Raw genomic sequence first — 21240 nt, 5'->3', positions numbered from 1 at the left:
TGAATCATGGAACACTACATCAAAAACTAATGATGTAATGTATGGTGACTAACATAACATAATAAAAAAAAGAGTTATTGCAGATTTGGAAATAACTTCACTCTCATCAGTCTTTTAAAATCACAGTAGTTATTAGATCTGCTTACTTGTTATTCAGTAAAGAACACAAACATTACTCGTTGTTCAATAAAGAAGAACAAACATTATCCTATCACAAAAATGGTTTGTTTTTGTTTGATTAAATATATTTCAGTCTAATTGGTTTTCTTTGTCAACAATGTATTTATACGTTTAGAAACATTTACTCTGAGAGGGGTCCATAGACCTCAGCAGGCTGCTATAGGAGTCCAGGGCACAAATAAGGTTAGGAACCCCTACAGCTTCTCTCAGGGACATGCTTCTGCAAGGATTAATACTAATTAATTTATTTACTAATTCATTCAACAGACATGTGTTGAGACAGATACTGTACTAGCCACTATCTGGGCATAACAATAAGTAAAAACCTGCCTCTACCCTCAAGACTACTAGGGTTTATGATCTAGAGAAGAGCAGGTAATCACATTGCTGTAAAAGGGATTCATAAGGTAATAGGAAAACAAAGAGAAAGTGCACTAGTCTGTATTGGGTATTTGAGAATGGAGACTGGCAGATTTTCTGAAAGATGTAACCTCTGTCTGAGTTCTTGAGAATGACTAGGACTAGTTGGGGAAAGAAAAGTTAGGGAAGTATCCCATATTGAGGAAGCTATCCATGCAAAGGTCTGGGGGTGCTGAGTTAGTACGTTTGAGGGGCCATAATTAGTTGAGGGTAGTGAGACAGGGGCTAGTTGATAAGGTTGTAGTTGATGGAGCATCTTTTATGCTATGCCACAGAGCTTTACCTCAATAAGGAATGTTTTGGAAAATGGCAGTAGAATTCCAAAGAAGGAGTGTTCTGATCAAATTTTGATTTAGGAAGGTCTCTAGGATGCCAGTGTAGAAAAATAAATTGGAAGAGCAGGTGTGGGGGCAGAGAACTGATTAGGAAGTTGTAGTTATGATCTGGGTGAGAGCCAAGGGTTTGGCCACAGTAAGATCAAGAAAGACAGAGGAAAATGAAAGAATTCAAGAGATTCCAAGTAATGGTAGCTTGGAGACTTCCAGGATGTAGGATGAGGGAGAGGGAGGAGTCTAAGATGGCGGAAGGGTGGCATTCCCTGGGATGAAGAACGTTGCAGGGAGAGCGGGTCTCTGGAGTGACGAGTTCCACTTTAGATTTGATGAGTCTGAGATTCTTGTGGAACAACAGGAAGCTTGCAGTTCAGCTAAAGGAGATGTATCTCGTTCTATTTTATAGCATGTGATGGTTAAATGTCCTTCTCCAGACAGTACCATCACCCATCCCCCCTCAATTTCTCCAGGAGTTACTGAGACTCTCATTTTCCCTCATTTTTTCTTCTCTTGCTATGTTTCTTGAGGGCCAATGTTTCTATCACAAGTACTTAAGATAGACTTAAGCTTAGGAGCTATTCCCTTCTCTCAGATTAGATGGACTGACAGTCCAAATGGCATAAACCAAGAGAACCCACTGCATTTAGCAAGGAGTTAATGGGATCCATTCACTTTAGCTGGTAAATGAAAATGCCCACTGTCCTTTGTTATGATTAATTTTGAATTATGTGAGGTGTTCAACATCACACCCCTCCCTAAGATGTGGCACCTCTGTACATGGATGGAGATCTATAGAATGGTATAAAACCCAGCCCTGTCCCTCCTGCAGGCTCAGCGGTACGAGGCAGCATCTACAATTTATGGACCACACACTCTGTCTGCTTACATCCAGCTCTTCAGAGGTCTTGTGAAGGCCATTGCTACGGTAATCGAAACTCGTAGGCATGTGTGTCTCAGGGGTGGGGAGATGCAGAGAGAAGCAAAAGAAAACGTTAGCTTTAAATGTCCAGTTTCTTTCAAAACCTTTATATTTAAAAAGTTTATATCTATGAAGTATCTCTAAGAAATAAAACCATTAGTAAATTCAGATGCAGTTAACATCTCTTGGTGGTGACAAGTTAGTTCACATATATGATCTCATATTAGCCTCATGATCATCATGTGAAAGTATGGAGGTATCATTTTTTCCCCATTTTTCAGATGAACAAAGCGGTTCAGAGAAGTAAGTCATCAGGCTTACTCTAAGTCTCTCCAATCACTTCATGAGTTGAGTGGGTCATTCCTTCTGAGATGCCCATTTCCCATATTGTAGCATCTCTGAAATGGGGATGCATCTTCCAATCAGAGGAATTTTATGATTATAATTAGTAGCATGTTTTTACTTTCTTGGTGGCTCAAAAATAATAGCAGTTGCTATAATCACTAGAGGTTTAGATGTGATGAAGTACAACTTTGGAATGTGTACACCTTGCATCAATCTAGAATACATGCACCTCAAAAAGTTGACTTAGAAGAACTCCACTTGTGGCCTCTTTCTTTGGGGGTGCAGATATTAATGAAGCTGACTCTGGCCTCAGCAGATGAGCCAATAAGCAGGATAAAAGACTTAAAATCATCAGCAGATCTTTATATAATACCATATAAGCCCCAGTAAAGGCTGGGACACAATTACCACCTAGCACAGACAACAAAGCCCTTTCAGAGAAAGAGCTTGGTTATATCGAGTGGAAGCAAACGATACAGCTGCTTCTGTGGGTCAAAACAGTTGAATATTGGCAATTCCATATGACTCCGCCTAACTGCTGACCGTATGAAGTTTCACTACAGGGTATCTACTGAGGATGTATTTAAATTGCTCAATGATTGTTTTTATCATTGCATTCCTCTCACTTTTAGGTCTGATCCTTTTTTCCTTTCCCAAAGTAGAACTGCTTTAATTTTCATCATAAAAGCTGTAACTAGTTATAGAATATTCAGATTATACAGAAAATTATAAACCTATAGCCCATCCCAAGAGATGGCCATTGTTTTCACTTACATTATGACTGTACATCTACGGTTCCTCCCAGGCAAATAGTCTTCAAGCTTTATCGTGATACGTAGGGAGAAAGTGTGATTCATTTTGTAGAAATTTGTGTCACAGCCAGGGTTATGGTTCTGTAGCTAAGATTAGCTATGTGATCTCGGAAAAAAACACTGAGTATCTCCCAGCTTATGTTCCCATTTGTGAAAGGGGAACACCAGCAAATAGGTGTTAGGGCCTTTGAAAAAGATTACATTATTAAAGTGAGGATCAGTGTCCATTATGAAGGACCACTTAAAATTCGAGATTAGCACTGTGATGACACTATTAAAGGTGACAAATATTGTGGAAAACATAGATTAAATCAGTCAGGGCATACGCTGACCTTAACTTCTAAGTTAAAAGTATATTATATTTTTGTGCTCGCTTCGGCAGCACATAGACTAAAAAAAAGTATATTATATTTTTTAATTAGCACAGAGAAGGATCTAGGGGGGAAAAAGCTTGGTATTGACTCTGGGTAAGAGAGGCTCAACACTTTAAAAAAGAGTAATCACATTGTCGTGGTATGAAGGCTTGCCATGTGTTAGGGCTCCTATCCAAAGTCACACAGTTGAAAAACGTCTGTCCCAGAACCTAAAGTTGTATCATGTCTACACTCTGATCCCTGGACTGCATGGTCTGGGGAAGCAAAAGTGTTGTCTGTGACCCAAACTTTCCTCTAGTGACAAAAGTTTAAATTGTGGATGTCTAGACTCATATTTTAGCAAAGTTGCCCCACATTTTGTTAAAATTCTTAGCTCTTGGAGAGAGGCTGTGTGTGTGTGTGTGTGTGTGTGTGTGTTTCCTTTAATGAAGGCATTTCTGGGAGGTGGGGGCCTGGGGAAAGGGGCTTTGACTCTACATTGTGTGGTCCGTAAGCAAATGCTCTCTGTTCTAGGATACAGTAGCCAACCTGAGCAGAGGTCCAGAGCCTCCATTTTTCAAACAACTGATAGCCCCATTAATTCCTAATGTCGTGGATAGAGCACCAACAGGCAAAACTTTTGGGGATGTTCTGCAGCCCGCGAAACCTACATACAGAGTGGTAAGGCTCCCAAAGAGATATAGGAATCCTCCAGAAGCCTGTATCTGTCTAATGTCAACACCTGCCTCTAATCATGCTCTACACCAGCTGTTAGCAGTGATGATTTTGACAGTTGTTCTGAACTCTGCAGAGCCTCTGCAAACGTGGGAATGGGGAAATATTTATTTTTCAGGTGGTAATGATGTAAAATCAAATTTCTAAAATCCAAATTCTTCTTTTCTTCTTAAATGGATGGTCATGGAATCATTTGCTAGAGCTCAGAAAAGTCTCTTAAATCAATGACAGGAAAAGCACGTAGCAATGAAGCAGGACTTGGACTACTACTATTTTATATTGATCTTGTGTCCTGTACCTTTGCTAGATCATTTATTAGTCCCAGTAGATTTGGGGCGGAGGATGTGGATTCCTTAGAAATTTCTACATACAGTATCATATCGTCTGTGAATAAAAGCAAGCTTACTTTTTCCTTTTTGGATTTCTTTTCTGGAGGCCTTTAATTTTTTTCCCTTAATGCACTGGCTGGAATCTCCAATACAATGTTGAAGACACGTTGTAAGACTGGGCATCCTTCTCTTGTTTCTAATCAGGAGGAGAAGAGTATTCTGTCGTTAAGTATGATGTTTCCTTGAGGATTTTTGTAGATGGCTTTAATCAAGTTGAGAAAGTTCCTTTGTATGCCAAGTTTTTTTTTTTAAAAAAATGAAGAATGGGTGTTGGATTTGTTTCAAATGCTTTCATGTCTACTGAGGCGATCGTGTAGGATTTTGTCTTTTATTCTATTAAGATAGTGTATCGCATTAGTTGATTTTCAGATATTAAATAAATACCCTTTCTTAATGGTGTAGAATCTTTTTTATATGTTGTTGAATTTGGTTTGTTAATATTTTGCTGAAGTTTTATACTCATGTCCATGAGGGATATTTGCAGTCTTCTTTTCACATGTCAGGGTAACACTTGTCTCAAAGAATGAGTTAGCAAGTGTTTCCTCCTGTATTTTCTGGAAGTGCATGGAAAATACTGGCATTATTTCTTCTTTAAATATTCAGTCAGATTTATCAGCAAAACCCCATGGACCTTGGCTTCTCCCTATGGCAAAATTTTTATTTACCACTCCAGTTTCTTATTATAAGCCTCTTCAGATTTTCTGTTTTTTTTTTCTTGAGTTGATTATGTATCTCTCTTAGCATTTAGTTTGTGTTGAGGAATGTATCTTTCTAAAAATTGCATCCTCCTAGACATTTGCCTGTTTCATGTAAGTTGCCTATTTTGTTTGGCTAAAGTTCATAATATGTTCTTACAATCCTTCTAATTTCTATAGCGTCAACAATGATGGCCCTTTTTTCTTCCTGATTTTGATAATTTGTGTCTTCAGAGAGCTAGCTTTTAGCTTCCTTGATTTTATCTATTGTTTTTCTATTTCAATTTTGATTTTTTGTTTTGATTTTTGCTCTGGTGTTTTATATTCTTCCTTCTGACTGCTTAGATTTTATTTTGCTCTTCTCATTTCTTAAGGTAGAAGCTTAGGTTCTTTTTACGTTTCAGTGTAACTTTTTATTCCTCTGTTGATTTTTTTTTTTTTACTATATATATTGTTGATTATTTTCCTAGTAGTTGTTTTAGGGACTTGAAAAGGAAAAAGAATTCTGATTCTCCTCTCCACCCTTTCAGTACTTCTGACAGCAGCTGTGTGGATGTTTTCCCCACACCAAGCAATTCTCCAGTTCTCTGCAGACATCAACTTGGTGTCCTATAATTCAGTTCAATTCTGACACTATCTCCTTGGGGTTGGCATTTACTTCACAGGTTAAGGGCTCAGTCACACAAGATTGTACCCCTCCACTCCCACGTCCTCACACGCTTCAGATACCAATGGTGAATCTAAGTTGTTACGTCTGCCTCTGACTGATTGGCTACAAATTGGAGATTCCCATGAGCCCCTCCTCGGGTTAAATAACTTGCTGGAACAGGCTCACAGAACTCAGGAAACCAGTTTACTTACTAGGTTATCAATTTATTATATACGGATTGCAACTCAGGAACAGCCTGATGGTGGTATGGGGGAAGGAGGGTCAAGCTTCCATGACCTCTCCAGGAAGGCCACCCTCCCAACATCTCCATGCATTCACCCATCAAGCTCTATGAACCCCAGACTTTAGGGACTTTTATTCAGGCTTCATGATAGAGGCACAGTTGATTAAATCATTGGCTTTTGATGATTAACTCAACCCTCAGTCTCTTTCCCCTCCCTGGAGATCAGGGGGTTGGACTTGATAATTCCAACCCTCTAATCACAAGACTGATTCCCCTGGCAAGTAACCCTCACCCCCACGTTACCCAGAAACCTTCAGCCACTGGTCATCTCATTAACATACAAAAAGACACACTACTTCTGGGATTCCAAGGGTTTTAGGAGCTGTGTACCACGAAATGGGGACAGAGACTACATATATATATATATATATATATATATATATGTCTTACTATGTCATAGGGCTATAATATGCATCTCAACTAATTGCACCCTACTTCGATATAATACTAATAATTCCAAAAGATATAAAAAGATTGCTATAATAGATCTGTTTTTCCTTTCCCATCCTTTGTGATATCGTCACATATATCACATCTATATATAAATGCAATAATACATTGTTATAGCTAATTGTCTTATCCAATCTCATACCTTCTAAAGAGATTAAGAGAAGATATGGAAAAGTATATTCATAGAATATTTTAAACCAAGCCTACATATTTACCATTCCGGTGCTCTTTATTGTTTCTTAGGAATCTGAACTATTATTACCACGTACCCTCATTTCCTTTCAGCATGAAGAACTTCCTTAGTATTTTTGGTAGGACAGCTCTGCTAACAACAAATTCCCTCAGGCTTTATTTAGCACAATGGCTTTATTTTTCCTTTATCTCTGAAGAATAGTTTTGCTACGTTCTTGGTTGAGAAGTGTGTTATCCTGTCAACACTTTCTTCACTCTCTAATGAGAAGTCAATTGCTAATCTATTGGAGTTACCCTGTAAGTAATGCATCATTTTTCTCGTACTGCTTTCAAGATTTTCTATTTGTCTCCGTCTGCCACCAGTTTGCTACAATGTATCTCAATGTTCTCAATGCGAAGCACTCTGGGATTATCCTATTTGGGATTTGTTGAGTTCCTTGGGTGGGCAAGGTAATGTTTATCAAGTTTGGAAAGTTTTCATCCTTTATTTCTGCCAAAAGATTTTTCATTTGTTTGTTTCTCTCTTTCCTCGAATTCTGGGACTTCTGGTTTGTGAATGAATGATGGTGTGTACTTGATGTCCCGCTTGTTTCTGAGGTTCTAGCAATTTTTCTTCAGTTTTTTCCTGTCCGTTCTTCATATCAAATAATTTATATGGATAAATTCTAGTTCACTTATCTTTTCTTCTGTCATCTCATATTTGCTATTAAGCTCTTCTAGTGAATTTCTCGTGTCAGTTGTGATTTTCGGCTCTAGAACATCCAATCCATTTTTAACAATTACTTCTCTTCACTGAAGTTCTCTATATGTTAAGTCATTATCATCAGACTTTTCTTTAATTCTTTAAATGTGATTGTATTCGTTCTTAGAACATCTTCACAACCACTGCTTTGAAGTCCTTGTTTATTAACTACAACATCTGGGAACACAGAACGGCAGGGGTTTTTTGTGTTTTTTTTTTAATTTATTTTCTTAAAAATTTTAAATTTTTTTTTGTTTTTTTAAATCTTATTTTATTTTATTATGTTAATCACCATACAACACATCATTAGTTTTTGATGTAGTGTTCCGTGATTCATTCAGAATGGCAGTTTTGATTGGGCTTTTTTCCCTTAATATGAGTGATATTTTCATGTACACACACCCCATGATTTTTTTATTGAATACTGGATGTGTTTTGATACATTGTGGTAATTCTGGATTCTAGCCTCACCTCCCCACCCCAAAGTTGTTTTTGTTTGTTTGTTGGCTCACTGAAAACTAGACTGGACCAAATCAGTACAGTCTGTCTCTCTTGCAATGTGTGGCTATTGGGTCTGCTCCGTTTTTTTTTTTTTTTTTGTCCTTGATTTTAAGTCTGGCTCTCAAGGTGTTGCCCCTGTGGTTATATAACTTAATGTCCAGCCAAATATTGATCAGAGTGTGTGCTTAGATGCTTCAGGGAGTAAGAATTTCAGTCTCTGCTGATACGTTCTTTTCCTGGCTTCAGGTGGTTCTCTTCCCTGCATGCAGAGTTGAGGGGAACCTTCTACAGATCTCCAGAGTTCTCTCTCTGTATGTAGCTCTCTCTTTGGTACGCTCTTCTATTACTCTACCTTGTAAACGTAAGACTATTTGGCCTTCATGGACTCCCACATCTATTCCTTAACGTAGATCAACTGCCTGGCTTTGCTTGACCTCTGCTTTCTTGTGCTGTGAACTGCACACTCTGAGGGCATTAGCCTGGGGCAGTTGCGGGGCTCATTTGGTCTGTTTTCTGTCACTGTAGACTCACTGTTTTCATCGTTTGATTGTTTTCATTGCTCTGCTGTCTGTAAAACCGTGGTTTAATACACATTTGTCCAGCTTGTTAGTTGTTTCAGGTGGGAAGGTAGGTACACGCCTTGTCATTCCACTTTGTATCTCACACGAGCGTGTCCGTGTCCATGTAAGTCATTCACGGGACGTTTTGACTGCTTTGATTTGAGTCAGTCCATTTCCTGTGTGTTGGAGGGGAGTGTGAGACCATATCAGAGGTTGAAGAAACCATTTTAATGCATTGTCTTCATCTCTATCTGAATGTACTAAAAGCAAATTTATTGGCGAAAAATTCTTGAGTAATTTCTCGGCCAAAAATTCCTTTGTCTGTTGCTGCAAGAGTATGTTCTCTGATAGTCTCAGAAGATGAGTCACTTGATTAAATAGGATAGAATCTGCACAGGTGCCCAGAATCCTAGAACATTTCATAAATCATGGCCCAAATATGAGCACAGCAAAGAACAAACTCATAAAATGAGTTTTTATCTTCAGGGAGAAGTTGTTGAAGTTACATTCGTAGGCGCTAACCCAAAGAATTCAGCAGAAAACCGGGTAAGCATCAATGATTCTTTTGACAGATTTAAATCTACTTTTTAGTCTTCATTTGAATAGCCTTATAGAGGTTAAGGACATAGTGATAAAATGTTCCAACTTGCTTTTCATCTTATTTTTTAGGTGTGGGGAAATTTTCAGTAGGAAGAGTAATGTGGAATTCAGTCTGGGGGGAAAAAAGCACAGGAAACATTTAACCGGGTCTGCTTAGGATCCCAAATTGCACAAAGCATAGAGAGCTACATGTCCCTTGAGAAGATACAAATTTGAATACAATCCCATTTATGTATTCCAATTTAGAAACTCTACTAAACTGGGTAAAATAACCAAAGGGCCAAGAATGAAGTTTATCTTTGGTTCCTTCCTACCCCCATTCTGGCTCCTCTCTTACTCCAGCACTGTAGCCTCTGGTCCTACCTCCAGAGTGATCATGGGACCCTGGGGGGATGTTCCACTGGCTTGGGGCCCTGGCCCAGGTGCTTTACTTTATCTTGCCTTTGCCATTTCCTGACTCTTTACTGCTGGCACTAATGGGATATTTATTTATTAATCTTGAAAAATGACACAAGAAATACATGTTCAATGTAAAAACAGACCATATAGAAGTGCTTAAAGTGGAATGTGAAAGTACCTCTCTGTCCATAAACCTTTTTAGAGGTAATAATTGTTCAGAGTGTGTTATATATCATTTCATATATTGTTTTGATCATATATAAAGTATACATATGTAATGTAGCTATTAATAAAATTAATTAATTTTACTCCTCTGTCACTCCTTTAGAATGTTCTTGTAACAGGGACACCTGGGTGGCTCAGTCAGTTAAGCATCCAACTCTTGATTTCAGCTCTGGTCGTGATCGTGAGGGTTGTGAGATCGTGAGGGTCGTGAGATCGAACCCCGCATCAGGCTCCATGCTGAGCGTGGAGTCTGCTCAAGATTCTCTCTTTTCCTCCCCCTCGGCCCCTCCTCTCTCTCTAAAAAAATAAAAAAGAATGTTCTTATAACTACACAAGCAATAACTAGGCATATTCTAGTTGTAAAAATTCAAACAATAAAGAAATATGTAGGAGAAAGAGTAAGTATACAAAAGTGATTTCAAGGTCAGATTTTTTAGTGTGGCTGAGGATGCATTTACTGTATGCATGAGCCATTCTTCCCAGGGACCATTGTTACTTATAACCCCAAACACCGTTCTCCCAAATGAACCTTCCATTTCTGTTCGTTGAAATATCATTAGTGCTCTGATACAATTGTGGCAATATGACATTGTCAAATATGACACTGGGGAAAAATGTTCTACTGCTTGGAAAGTCAACATGCACCTGTTGGAAATAATTTCTCTAGGCAGTCAAACTATGCCATAATATTTGCATGTTTATAGCATTGTTTTCTGAAGCTATCAAAGCATTACGGCAAAACTGCAGGATTAGCTGTCCTTTGATGTCCTTAGGCTGGAGAAATACCATCCTCGTTACTGCCTTGCAGAAACAGGAGAACAAAATGCTTAAAGCACTGTAACGAGAGTAGAATTGATTTCTAATAGTGCTCTGGGACTTGGCATACAATTTCCACTCCCTTTTATTGTTGGTAATCCTTACCACTATTTATCAAAGATGCCTACTCTTTGTAGGCACCCGGTGAAGCGCTTTACATACATTATTACATCAATCTCATTTAATTCTCCCTACTATCCATTGGCTTACATTTTATTGTCCCCATTTTACAGATGAGAAAACCAAGCCTAGAAAGCTTAAGTAACTTGTATTAACTAATTGTGTATCAGGTAGAGATCAGGGTTGGGAGGGGGGAAAGGATAGTCACATAGTTCACAAACACAGTGGCCTAGACTTGTTCTCTGGTCTATACTCTAGACCTGTCCCTGAGGGTTCACCCAATCTCCTACTCCATCTACCACCACTCTGATGTCACTCTGCCCTAAATGGCTGGAAACCCTTCTCTTTACAAGTCACCATCATCATGAAAACTTTATTGAATATAACCTATCCGTTGAGGAGAGTTTTAAATAATCCCATGGCCCAGGTGTAAGTGAGTGATCCATTCAGCAGAGTTTTAACTGAACACCTGTAAGTGACAGGTATAAAGGGCTGTAATGGATAAAAGTGAATCAGACACAAGTCCTGCCTGGAAGAGCCCACAATCTAAAGATTTTTGAGGAAAATTGGAGATTTATGGCCTCTGTGTCTTTTAATTTGTTATATTATTCAAATCTGTGCTTTATTTGACACGGAATTCTTAGTCTGAATTGAATTACTATAGCAATTTTCCAATGGGAAAAATAAAACCTGCTTTTGATGTGCTTTCTAGGAATCCATTATGACAAAATATAGGGATTACTTTTAGCACCCTAGGGACAGGGAAGATTTATGCATCCTTTTCAATTCTTTCACTTGGGAGGTATATTTACTCATAATTCATTTACCCAGAGAAGGAAAGATGAAGAAACTCTCTCATTTTCCCTCCCAAGTCTTGAGGTGACTTGAGAAAGTCTTGGAATATAGATCAATAAACATGTCATGAAAAGGTTTGGCTTATGCCTTTTTAAACATCTCAAGTTTTATTCTATCTCTTCTCTGCCCCCGTTTGTAAAATTTGCTATCAGCTCCAAAATTATGATCATTCAGTTTTCTAAAAAAAAAAAAAAAGTCATGGTGTGTAATAGCCTGGATAAATTAGCATTCTGAAGACATTGCCTAGAATGTAAAGAGAAGCACCTAAGAATTTGGATGAAATTCTAATATATTTTCACACAAGGTATTGGCAGGTTGGCCTATAGTCCACAAGGGACGTGTTTGCAGACAAGTTCCTTCTATGACTGTGCAGGGTCTCATCAGTTATATTAATTGCATTTCAGACCCATCAGACCTTCCTCACTGTCGAGAAATACGAAGCTGCATCAGCAACATGGCAAATAGTGCATAATGATGCCTCCTGGGAGACTCGGTGAGCATGTCTGTTGGATATTTTGTCTTTCAAGCCTTGACAACAGTTGGTTAGGAATGCAGGGAAGACAAATGGGAAGCCTGGCTCAATGCATGATATTAATGATAGCAAATTCCCAAGGAGACTTCTGGCCATATTCAGTTGATTTATTAGACTTCATTTTGATTCTGTTTTTCTGCAAAACAATGTGGTGTGCGCTTCTGGAAGATTAGGTGCTAATGAGGTTATGGCCTCCATTTTTGTAAACATCTGTTAGTTTTGCTTTCTTCTATGGCCGCAGACATTACCCCTAAAGACTGGCTAGCCTTCCTGCAAACTGGCTGAAAGACATGCTGGGGTGGAGGTGTTGCGATCGCTCTGTAGAGCCTGATGCTCCTTCTGGGAAAATCACGAGTCTATACGCAAAATATATCATGCATGTACACGTTGATGGTTCTTCATTTGAACCAAAAGCTTATTTGGAAGATTTGAAAATGTGTCCAAAATAAGAAAATGTTTCTGCTCCCAAGTGTATACCATTTCACACCGCACAACAAGCGGGCAAAGGTTTTGCCAATTTGTGTCTAATTTGGATCGTCTTAAACTAAGTGATGGGTTGCGTGTGGGTTTGCTTCCCATGGCTAACCGAAAATTGAAGTTTGACCATAGTGTGGCCCCTTTGATAATCACACGTAAATATGGGCATACATTTTCCTCTGATCTTTAGGACTCTAGGGCATAGGTCATTTTTAAACAAATAATAAATTTATATTTATTGTTAAAACAAGATTATACCGATAATAGAAAACTATGATTTTTTTTTTAAAGCCCCAAATCAGAATAGCAGTGGACATGGATAGGCCTCCGTCCTGTTCACCAGCAGGAGTATCTCTGTCATGAATACCCTCTCTGCCCAGAGCACTGACTCTCTACACCACTGGGGACATCAGTCAGTTAGCCCCTTGTATCTCACTTACCTAGCGGAGTATCCGAACTCCTTGTGGTGGTCTGCAAGGACTGCTGTGAGCTGACTCTATTTCTGTAAACTCAAGCACTGTGCCACACCTCACCCCGCTCTGATCCTACCAGAATGTCCTGTTCCTCCGCTGCACCTTGTGCTTTCCCACTGAAGCCACTTTGCATCTCTTTTCCTTCATTCAGGAAATCTTTCCTCTGAGCATGTGTGGGTTCAATTTAAATAACATCTCCCTAGAGATACCTCTGCCTCACTTGGTTCATTTCACTTAGCACTTTTAAGATCATTTGTCGATTTCTTGTTTATTACCTTTCTTCCCACCCTGCCCTAGGGGGGCATAAGCTCCATGGAACCTTGGGCCATGTCTGTCTTGCTCACTACGGTATCCTCAGACCACTAGAATAGAGTCTGGCATGGGCACTCATTAAATACATGCTTTTTAACAAATGAATCTAGATGGGAGTTTCAGTATCAGTTGACACAGAGGATGACAAGGGCAAAAGGAATGTTCTAGCAGTTCTTACGCAAGAGACATCCTGTATTCTGAGTATCAGGTGAGGGAGGCTCCCCGGGGTTGGATAGTGTTTGGTAGTTAGAAAGGTAGAACAAGTAAAACTATTCTACAAATGGCTATTTCCTAAAGGATCTCTTCTAGAAAGTGAATATTATTTGTGAACAATGGTACACCTATTTATGTATAGAATTATTGAATGTTCTGGGAAAGTTTAAAGAGATCGTGGACTCTGTTTTGTTCATTGCTGCACTCCCAATGTCCAGGGTAATGCCTCGGTTAGGGTAGGTACTCCCTGAATACTCATTCATTTTTCTAATGACACATTTTTAAGAGTAAAACTTGGCTGGCTTGTTTGTTTTCTACCAACAGTTTCTATTGGCACAAGGGACTGCTGGGTCACAGCAATGCCACCATCCAATGGTATATTCCAGACACTGCCCAGCCTGGAATCTACAGAATAAGATACTTTGGACACAATCAGAAGAAGGACTTTCTCAAGCCGGTCGTCATCCTTCCATTTGAAAGCACTTCCTCTACCTTTGAAGTAGTATGAAGAGTTGAAGTTCATTGAAACTTCATGAAGAGTTGATAGTTCATTGAAAGAGCGGCCACACTCTGTAATTTATAAAAATGATTTCACATGAATGTAAACTGTGATGATGACTTCAATGATTGTCCCTGTTGGGGGACAGATAGTTTACTGTGAGTGGGACAGAGGGGTGTGTGTGTATGTGGGTCCCATTCGCCTTGCTCTAGGAGCTTCGCACCCCTGATGGTCTAGACCCTAATGCATGACTTCCCTCAGGGCCTTGCGGCTATTTGAAGGAACACATCCCCTCAATATGAAGCCTCTGAAAAGTGAGTGAGTGAGAGTGCTTGGAGATATGTGAACAATGGTACACCTATTTATGTATAGAATTATTGAATGTTAGTTCTGGGAAAGTTTAAAGAGATCGTGGACTTTGATTCTTTCTTTTGCAGATGGGAACAATGAGATTAACAAAGGCTCCAGGACCTCCCCTCACCCCCTGCCCCCATCACACTTAAATATATATTATATAAACACTGACCATAAATGTATACGCCCAATTAGAGAAAATTAGTGTGGAGATTAGCATGCTGACTATTCTATCTTGAGCATAGCCTCTCAAAGCCATTACCCTGGAGTCGATGTACCTGATCCAGAGCTGTTAATGCTGGTAAATTATTTCTGGCATTGCCTTCTGAGGCCAATCACAAGAAAGTCAGACCTGTAATATTTTGATCATGCCTTGTGTTCCCTAACTGCCCTTATCCCCCCGAATTGTGTCTCCTATTCCCAAGACTGGTTCTAAGTGATTTTGACTGTTTTCACTAATCACATTCACCCCCAAAACACAAGCTTTGCCATTAGTCTAGATATTTAAAACAAAAGTGTTACTGGATTGGAAGGGGGTCCTTGAAGGGCAAGCTCTAAATTCATTTATCTGTTCTTTTATCACTCACTCATGGACTCGTTCAATCACAGAATATTTATTAAGACCTACATACCCAGTATTGTACTGGTGCCTGGCCTTGACAATTATTGTGATCATATTTGGGATGAATGTGTAAGTGTCAAAAGGGGACTATTTTGAAGGAGAAAATTCAGTATATAAATTCTGGAAGACATTTAAAAAGCAGTAATCTCCGAGTCCTATCTTAAATATAATCGGGGTTGGGTGCTTTAATTTTGGGGGAAAGAGGCTCCAGACCATTTGGAAAAAGCTGTTTTCGTAGTTATTTTTTGGGCATTATGAAATACCCAGCCCGGTGTCTGGAAGAATGAGATATGACAGTTTGACTTTGATTGCTCAGAAGATACCAATTCCATTTAAAATTATCCAAGTTAATGAGGCGCTAGCTCCCAGGCTACCAAGTAAATTTCCAAAAGCCAAGTCATGCTTTTTTATGTACATAAAAGCTTTCACATTTTAGGGGAAAAAAATCACCCTTTATTTCATAAACAAACTTTAAGGCTTGAAAATAGTAATGATACTAAGAACAATAATCCTAGCGCTCACTTATGTATGACTAAACACGCTATATCGCATTGGAATGAACCTGGGACACTCTTTGAAGGACCAGGGTTCTGGTTCTCTGGGAGTTCACTGCTGGAGAATTAGCTCATCGGGATTCCAAAGAGTAGTGATCATTTTCCCTAAAGACGCACAATGTTTAGTGTTAACAGTTCAGAGGCTTCCAGGAGCAGGGAATTCTGAAAGTAGTTGACCTTAGGCAGATAAATGACATTAGAACGGATGATCAGATTTTAAAAAGTATTTCTCATGATTCAGAGGAGCTTTTGAATTATTTTTCACTACCTCCATGCCTCCCACTGAGGCTCTCCAGTGGGTGTGTGATTTCCTGTCGGTTACTTGCAACTCTGCCAAGCCAGACACGGCATTGCCTTGGTGCTGAGCCTTCTGCACCTGCCCTCGGTCCACCAGTACTCCTGGCCCCAAATAACCCACAGAAACCTGTTTGCTCACTCGCTGCCGTCTCTTCCAACCCACGCAGTTCCATTTCTGTGGTTTGTATGGGAAAATAAGACCAGATCCATAGCTATTCACTCCTGCATTAGCAACACCACAAAGAGGCAGAACTGACCTGTGAATATACAAACCTACATCCCAGCTGTGTTTGTAGCCTGCTGCTGGGAGTGGTTCATTGGAGCCAAACTGTGTGGCGACAGCTCCCGAAATTGCTGGAGAACACGGGGATAAAGGAGTGTGGTTGGTGGGAGAAGGCGTCTGCAGGAGATCTTGTGTCTCGTGTCAAAGTGTCTGTGTTCTGTTTGTTGTCATCTGTCCACTCTGGTTTGAAGGATGTTGTGACTTTCTCAGAAAGTACCGAATGATCCCTCTATATTTTTCAATGAGTATTATATAAAATTGTGAATATGCAATATCATATTTAATAATAAATTAATAGGTACCATTGGGAAAGTATGTTCTGTTGAGAAGGGATGCAGACAAATGATGACTTTTTTTCCTAAGAGAAGGAATGAATGGTGCTGGATTCCATGTGGGTCAGGCTAGGAAGTGATGTGAATGGCGTCTGTAAGTAACCACTCAAACATAAGGGGTCCCCTTCATCGGTTCCTTCTGGCCCTCCAAAAATTTATTGCTGGAAAATACATATGGTTTTTGAGCATTTTTTACTACTAGGGCAACTGAGAATTTCCTAGGCAGGTAGTTATCTGTAAAATTGTTTCATGAGCCAATTCTGAACAAAGACATGAAGAAGGAACATGCTTGTGAATGTCCTTCTCCGATTTACCCTCTCAGGCTTCTCCTCCAATGTAGGCAAACACACTGTCTTTCTTTAATAGAAGCACATGAATTTCATCTTTAGCCAAAAGATTTCATCATTAGATGATCCTTTCATGTCTTTAGTTCTTCCAATAATGATTTCGGCTCCTGGGTATCCTAATCCCACCTGCCAGCTTATACTGGCTTTGGAATATCATGATGCCACAGAGGAAACTTTGCATGTTTCTTACATGATTAGTTAGACTGTGTTCACCTGTAAGTAACAAAATATTCCTAATCAACAGGGGTCCAAATGCTAAAGACACTAACAATCACACATAGCAGTAAATCCTAAGGTGACAAAGTCAGGTTTCCCACAACCATTCCATGATGTCACTGGCTTTTTTTTTCTTAACATACTAACTTTAATTGTCAGGCTTGTCACCTCAGTCTAAAGAGAGCTACTTCATGTCTTCCAGCAGCAAGAAGGAAGAGGAGAGTTCCCAGAATCCCTTTTTAGAAGGTAAAAAATATTTAGTAGAAACCCAAGTGGAACCCCCCTTACATTTCCTTGTCTACAGTTGGGTCACATAGCTGCAAGGGAGCCTGAGAAACAGAATATTTGGCATTTTCTGCCTCTGGACGGGGAGTAAGGTTCTGATCAGCAGGGAGAAAGAGGTGGTGCAAGTAGCTGTTTGGTAAGAGGGTCAACAGACTCTTTGTGACTAGCATTCCCGTTAACCACGATAGGCAAGCGATACTAACTGCAGAGCCAACTTAACAGCTCTTTGATATAATCGGCACTCCTTTTATCTTAGCCAATCTGTTTCAGGAAAGAACACATCTTGGAACATTGATGGCAACAGGATTTGCTCTCTAAACTGCAAAATCTATGTGTTCATTCAGCAAATTTACACGGAGCACCTAAATACTTTGTGGGCCCTGTGCTACCCCCTAAGGATACAGTAATGATCAAGGCAGCAAGTTCTTGCCATCAAGGAACTTCGAGTCTTAATGGAAGAAGCAGACAGGTAGACAGGCCATTCTGTACAGAGTGACCCAGACTGCAGCTGTTTAGGCTGTTAAAGATGGCACCTTATAGGGTTTGGGGGATATTACAGGAGGCTTCCTGGGGGGAAATAACATCTAAGCTAAGACCCAAAGGATATTAGCTAGAAGAAAGGTAATGGTGTGTGTGTGTGTGTGTGTGTGTGTGTGTGTCTAAATGCACGGATGCAGGATGACTACACTTTTTATGTAGGGGGAATATCAGATAGTTTAATCAAGCCTGTAGTTACAGTGCAAGAGAAGAATGATGGTCAGAGATGGAGCCCTGAACTTCACCTTCATAAATAACAATTTGGTGTTATATTCATATTAGCATTTCCCGCCTTAAGACCCTTCACTTATAACATGAATGCACTTGAATGTATTTTCCCTTTGCTAAACTAATAAGACACATCTTTTAGAACTAAGGAAACTGATTTTGGTTCCCAGTCTCCAGTGACATTGGGTATCAACTTTCTGTCTTCATAGGCTGTAACCATTTCTTGGAATTGGATTTATTAAGACTTCTTTTGCTTCTGTCTATCTCATGTTTCCAAATCTTGATTTTCTTTTGCTTTTTTCATGCCTACTAAGTGGGTGAGTATAGCCCATAAAGACCACTCTCTCCCTTTAGATGGAGTCCAGAGTTCCAAGCTACATCTTATAAGTACTTATTACTACTAAAAAACTGACCCACCCACATATACTTCAAAGTTACTTTGGTCTGCATAATTTCAAGTTACCAGAGACTGAGCCTCTGTTGATTTTTTTTTTTTTTTTTTTGGCTGTGTTTTAGGATAATGAGCAATCAGAAACCTGGGATATTGGCTTAATACTAACAGAAGAAAACAAACCTACCACCCCACTCTCAGGAAAGATTGACATGACCATATTCCCTGCTCTCTTGGAGCTTCCTTATTCTATACAAGACCAGTGTAAGCCAATGAATATCAGAACTTAACATCCCAGCCATTGTAACTTTGGAAAAAAGTCCAACATGGACCCACAACATCCTAAGTGGAATTTCAATAAACTGGCTGGTATGATTTTATAAAGTTGGCACCACCACAATGAGGAGAGTATGTACTTTGAATGTCTTTCTGAAGCTGTGGATGTTGTGCTGACCAATTGCCACTCTTTTATCAGTTTCTCTTAGCCTCAAGTCCACAGATGTAAACTATCTCAGGGAGACTAAGGGGTAGCTTTTAACCATGGGACATAAGTGAGAAGTTGTATAATGTGAAAGAAAGAACCTAGGTTTTTAAAGTCTGGTCAACTTGGATTGAATTATGTCTGTGACCTTGGGAGGGTTAATGAGCATCCCTGGTTTATAAAATGGTATAACAATAATGCCCTTCTATGATTGATATGGGGTTGTAGAATTTAATGGTTAAGAGAGAAAGCTCATTGGAAACTAATAGGAAACAAATTCTGGAGACCAGTTGGTTCAAATCTTAGTTCTACCATTTATCCAATCTCCAACCCTGAGTAATTTACTCAGTTTTTTAAAGCTTCAGTTTCTTAATGCATCTCTATTTCCTAATATATGAATGAGAACAATGAAAGCACTTACATTATTAGTTTGTGAGATTAGAGTAAGGTAGAGTTGTTGGCAGAGGGTCTGGCATATGGAATATGCTTAATTTATTTAGTTAGCTGTTAATTAACTTAGCTGTCACTGAGTATTATGTAAGATGATGCATATAAATATCTAGAAGAGTAGGAAATTAAAAAAATTCTCCATTGTGAACTGAATCCATCATTTGCCCAGGAGACATTATGCTTTTCCTGATCTTTTGGCATCTCTGATGTTAGCATAGGAAGAGTTAGAATGCATGACAACTGAGGCTCTGAGAGTTGTGTAGACTAAGAGACAGTGGAGGTCAGAACTGGAACCAGAAGCAGCTTCAGGAATGGGTCAGAACATGGGAGTGTATGAAACTCTACAGTTAAAATGGTCATGCCTTACTGATTGATGGGATGGGGAGGGGAAGAAAGACAGTTTTAAAAATGTAAAACCCTGAAATGTCCGGGCACCTGGGTGGCTCAGTCGTTAAGCATCTGCCTTCGGCTCAGGTCATGATACCAGGGTCCTGGGATCGAGCCCCGCATCGGGCTCCTCGCTCTGCGGGAAGCCTGCTTCTCCCTTTCCCACTCCCCCTGCTTGTGTTCCCTCTCTCACTGTGTCTCTCTCTGTCAAATAAATAAATAAAATCTTTAAAAAACAAACAAACAAACAAAACCCCTGAAATGTCGTTTGGGTGACAGTAACAGTAGAAATAAGCACCAGAGTAAAAGGAAGAGGGTTGCAGACGGATGAAGGCAAATCTGGGTTTGGGTGCCTGAGACTTGACAAAGTGTCCAGGCAGCAAAGTCCAGCGCATAGTGAGAAATGGGGAGCTCAGCTTTTACAAAGAAAGTAGGGCAAAACAGAGAGATCCGGGAAGCATCCATTTCAATCCAATAGCAGAAATCAAGGAAGCTGATGACTTGCCAGAAGGACAAAGAAGTGGAAAGAGCCTGGATGACAGGCCTGTGGGGAACACATACTTTTAGGGAGGGGGAGGAGAAGGAGGACCAGAAAATACTATTGCTATGAAGAACAATTAGTAGAATTTGGAGAGTAGGAAGAGAGAACTCCCAAAAGGTCAATTAGAGATAAAGTTGTAGAGAAACTAAAATGGTTAAGAATTGAGTTAAGCCTTTAACACTTGAGAGGAGCAACTTCTTAAGAATGTGGAAGGCATATGCAAGAGGTAGTGTGGTTATCTACGGGGTTGGTGGGATGTGGTAGAGGCAGTTAATGGCCATTCTGTATCTGCTCTCCCATCCATATTGAGAGTTTGCATTGGTCCCAGGGACAGGGCTCCATTTCTCAGCCTGGGTGTATCCCAGGACGGAATCTGGCAGCTGGGAATAGCCAACCAACTAAGTTCTGTTCAGTGGGAAGATAGATGTAGTATGTTCTATTTCCCTACTTGTGCCCTCAGAAGAGATAGTCATACACTCCCTTATCCAGTTTCCTTCCTAGTAACAGACAAGGTGGCAAGAGCCGGAGCAGCCATCTTGAGTCTAGAGCTGGAAGCTCCATGTCAAGGATGGCCATCCTATAAAAGATGCCTGGGTCCTTGCTAGTCCCTGAGAGTCAAATCATTCCTTGAGTGCTTCATTTCAGATGATTAACTGAGGGGGGAAGAAACCCCCATCTCATCTTTTACTATTCACATCACTGTTAGAACAGAAGAAACTTGTATTCTAACTACTGTACTGATTGTAGTCTCCTCAAAGGCTATGATTGAGACACTTTCTTCTACTGTGGCTAGGATAAATGTCAACATATTTGCATAAAATCAGAAAGCAGATCTT

At 39.7% G+C, this 21240-nt stretch overlaps 1 protein-coding gene across 4 annotated transcripts in view; it reads left to right on the top strand.

The window, feature by feature from the left end:
- ASAH2 (N-acylsphingosine amidohydrolase 2) overlaps positions 1–14371 on the top strand; it is a 92094-nt gene extending 77723 nt beyond the window's left edge. For 2 of the 4 annotated variants that reach the window (XM_021696190.1, XM_021696188.1), the window contains 5 exons: positions 1762–1857; positions 3896–4042; positions 9065–9124; positions 11998–12086; positions 13925–14371. In XM_021696190.1, coding sequence (XP_021551865.1) covers positions 1762–1857; positions 3896–4042; positions 9065–9124; positions 11998–12086; positions 13925–14108 — 576 coding nt within the window. In that variant the 3' untranslated portion in view covers positions 14109–14371. The remainder of the gene's footprint in view (positions 1–1761; positions 1858–3895; positions 4043–9064; positions 9125–11997; positions 12087–13924) is intronic. The other 2 variants (XM_021696191.1, XM_021696189.1) reach the window with 2 other exon arrangements.
- Positions 14372–21240: the final 6869 nt, after the last annotated feature.

This window comes from Neomonachus schauinslandi, chromosome 6 (genome assembly GCF_002201575.2).
Source record: "Neomonachus schauinslandi chromosome 6, ASM220157v2, whole genome shotgun sequence".
In the NCBI taxonomy this organism is placed as follows: domain Eukaryota; kingdom Metazoa; phylum Chordata; class Mammalia; order Carnivora; family Phocidae; genus Neomonachus; species Neomonachus schauinslandi.
Note: the sequence above shows the minus strand (reverse complement) of the source record. Positions and strands in the feature narration are given on the sequence as shown.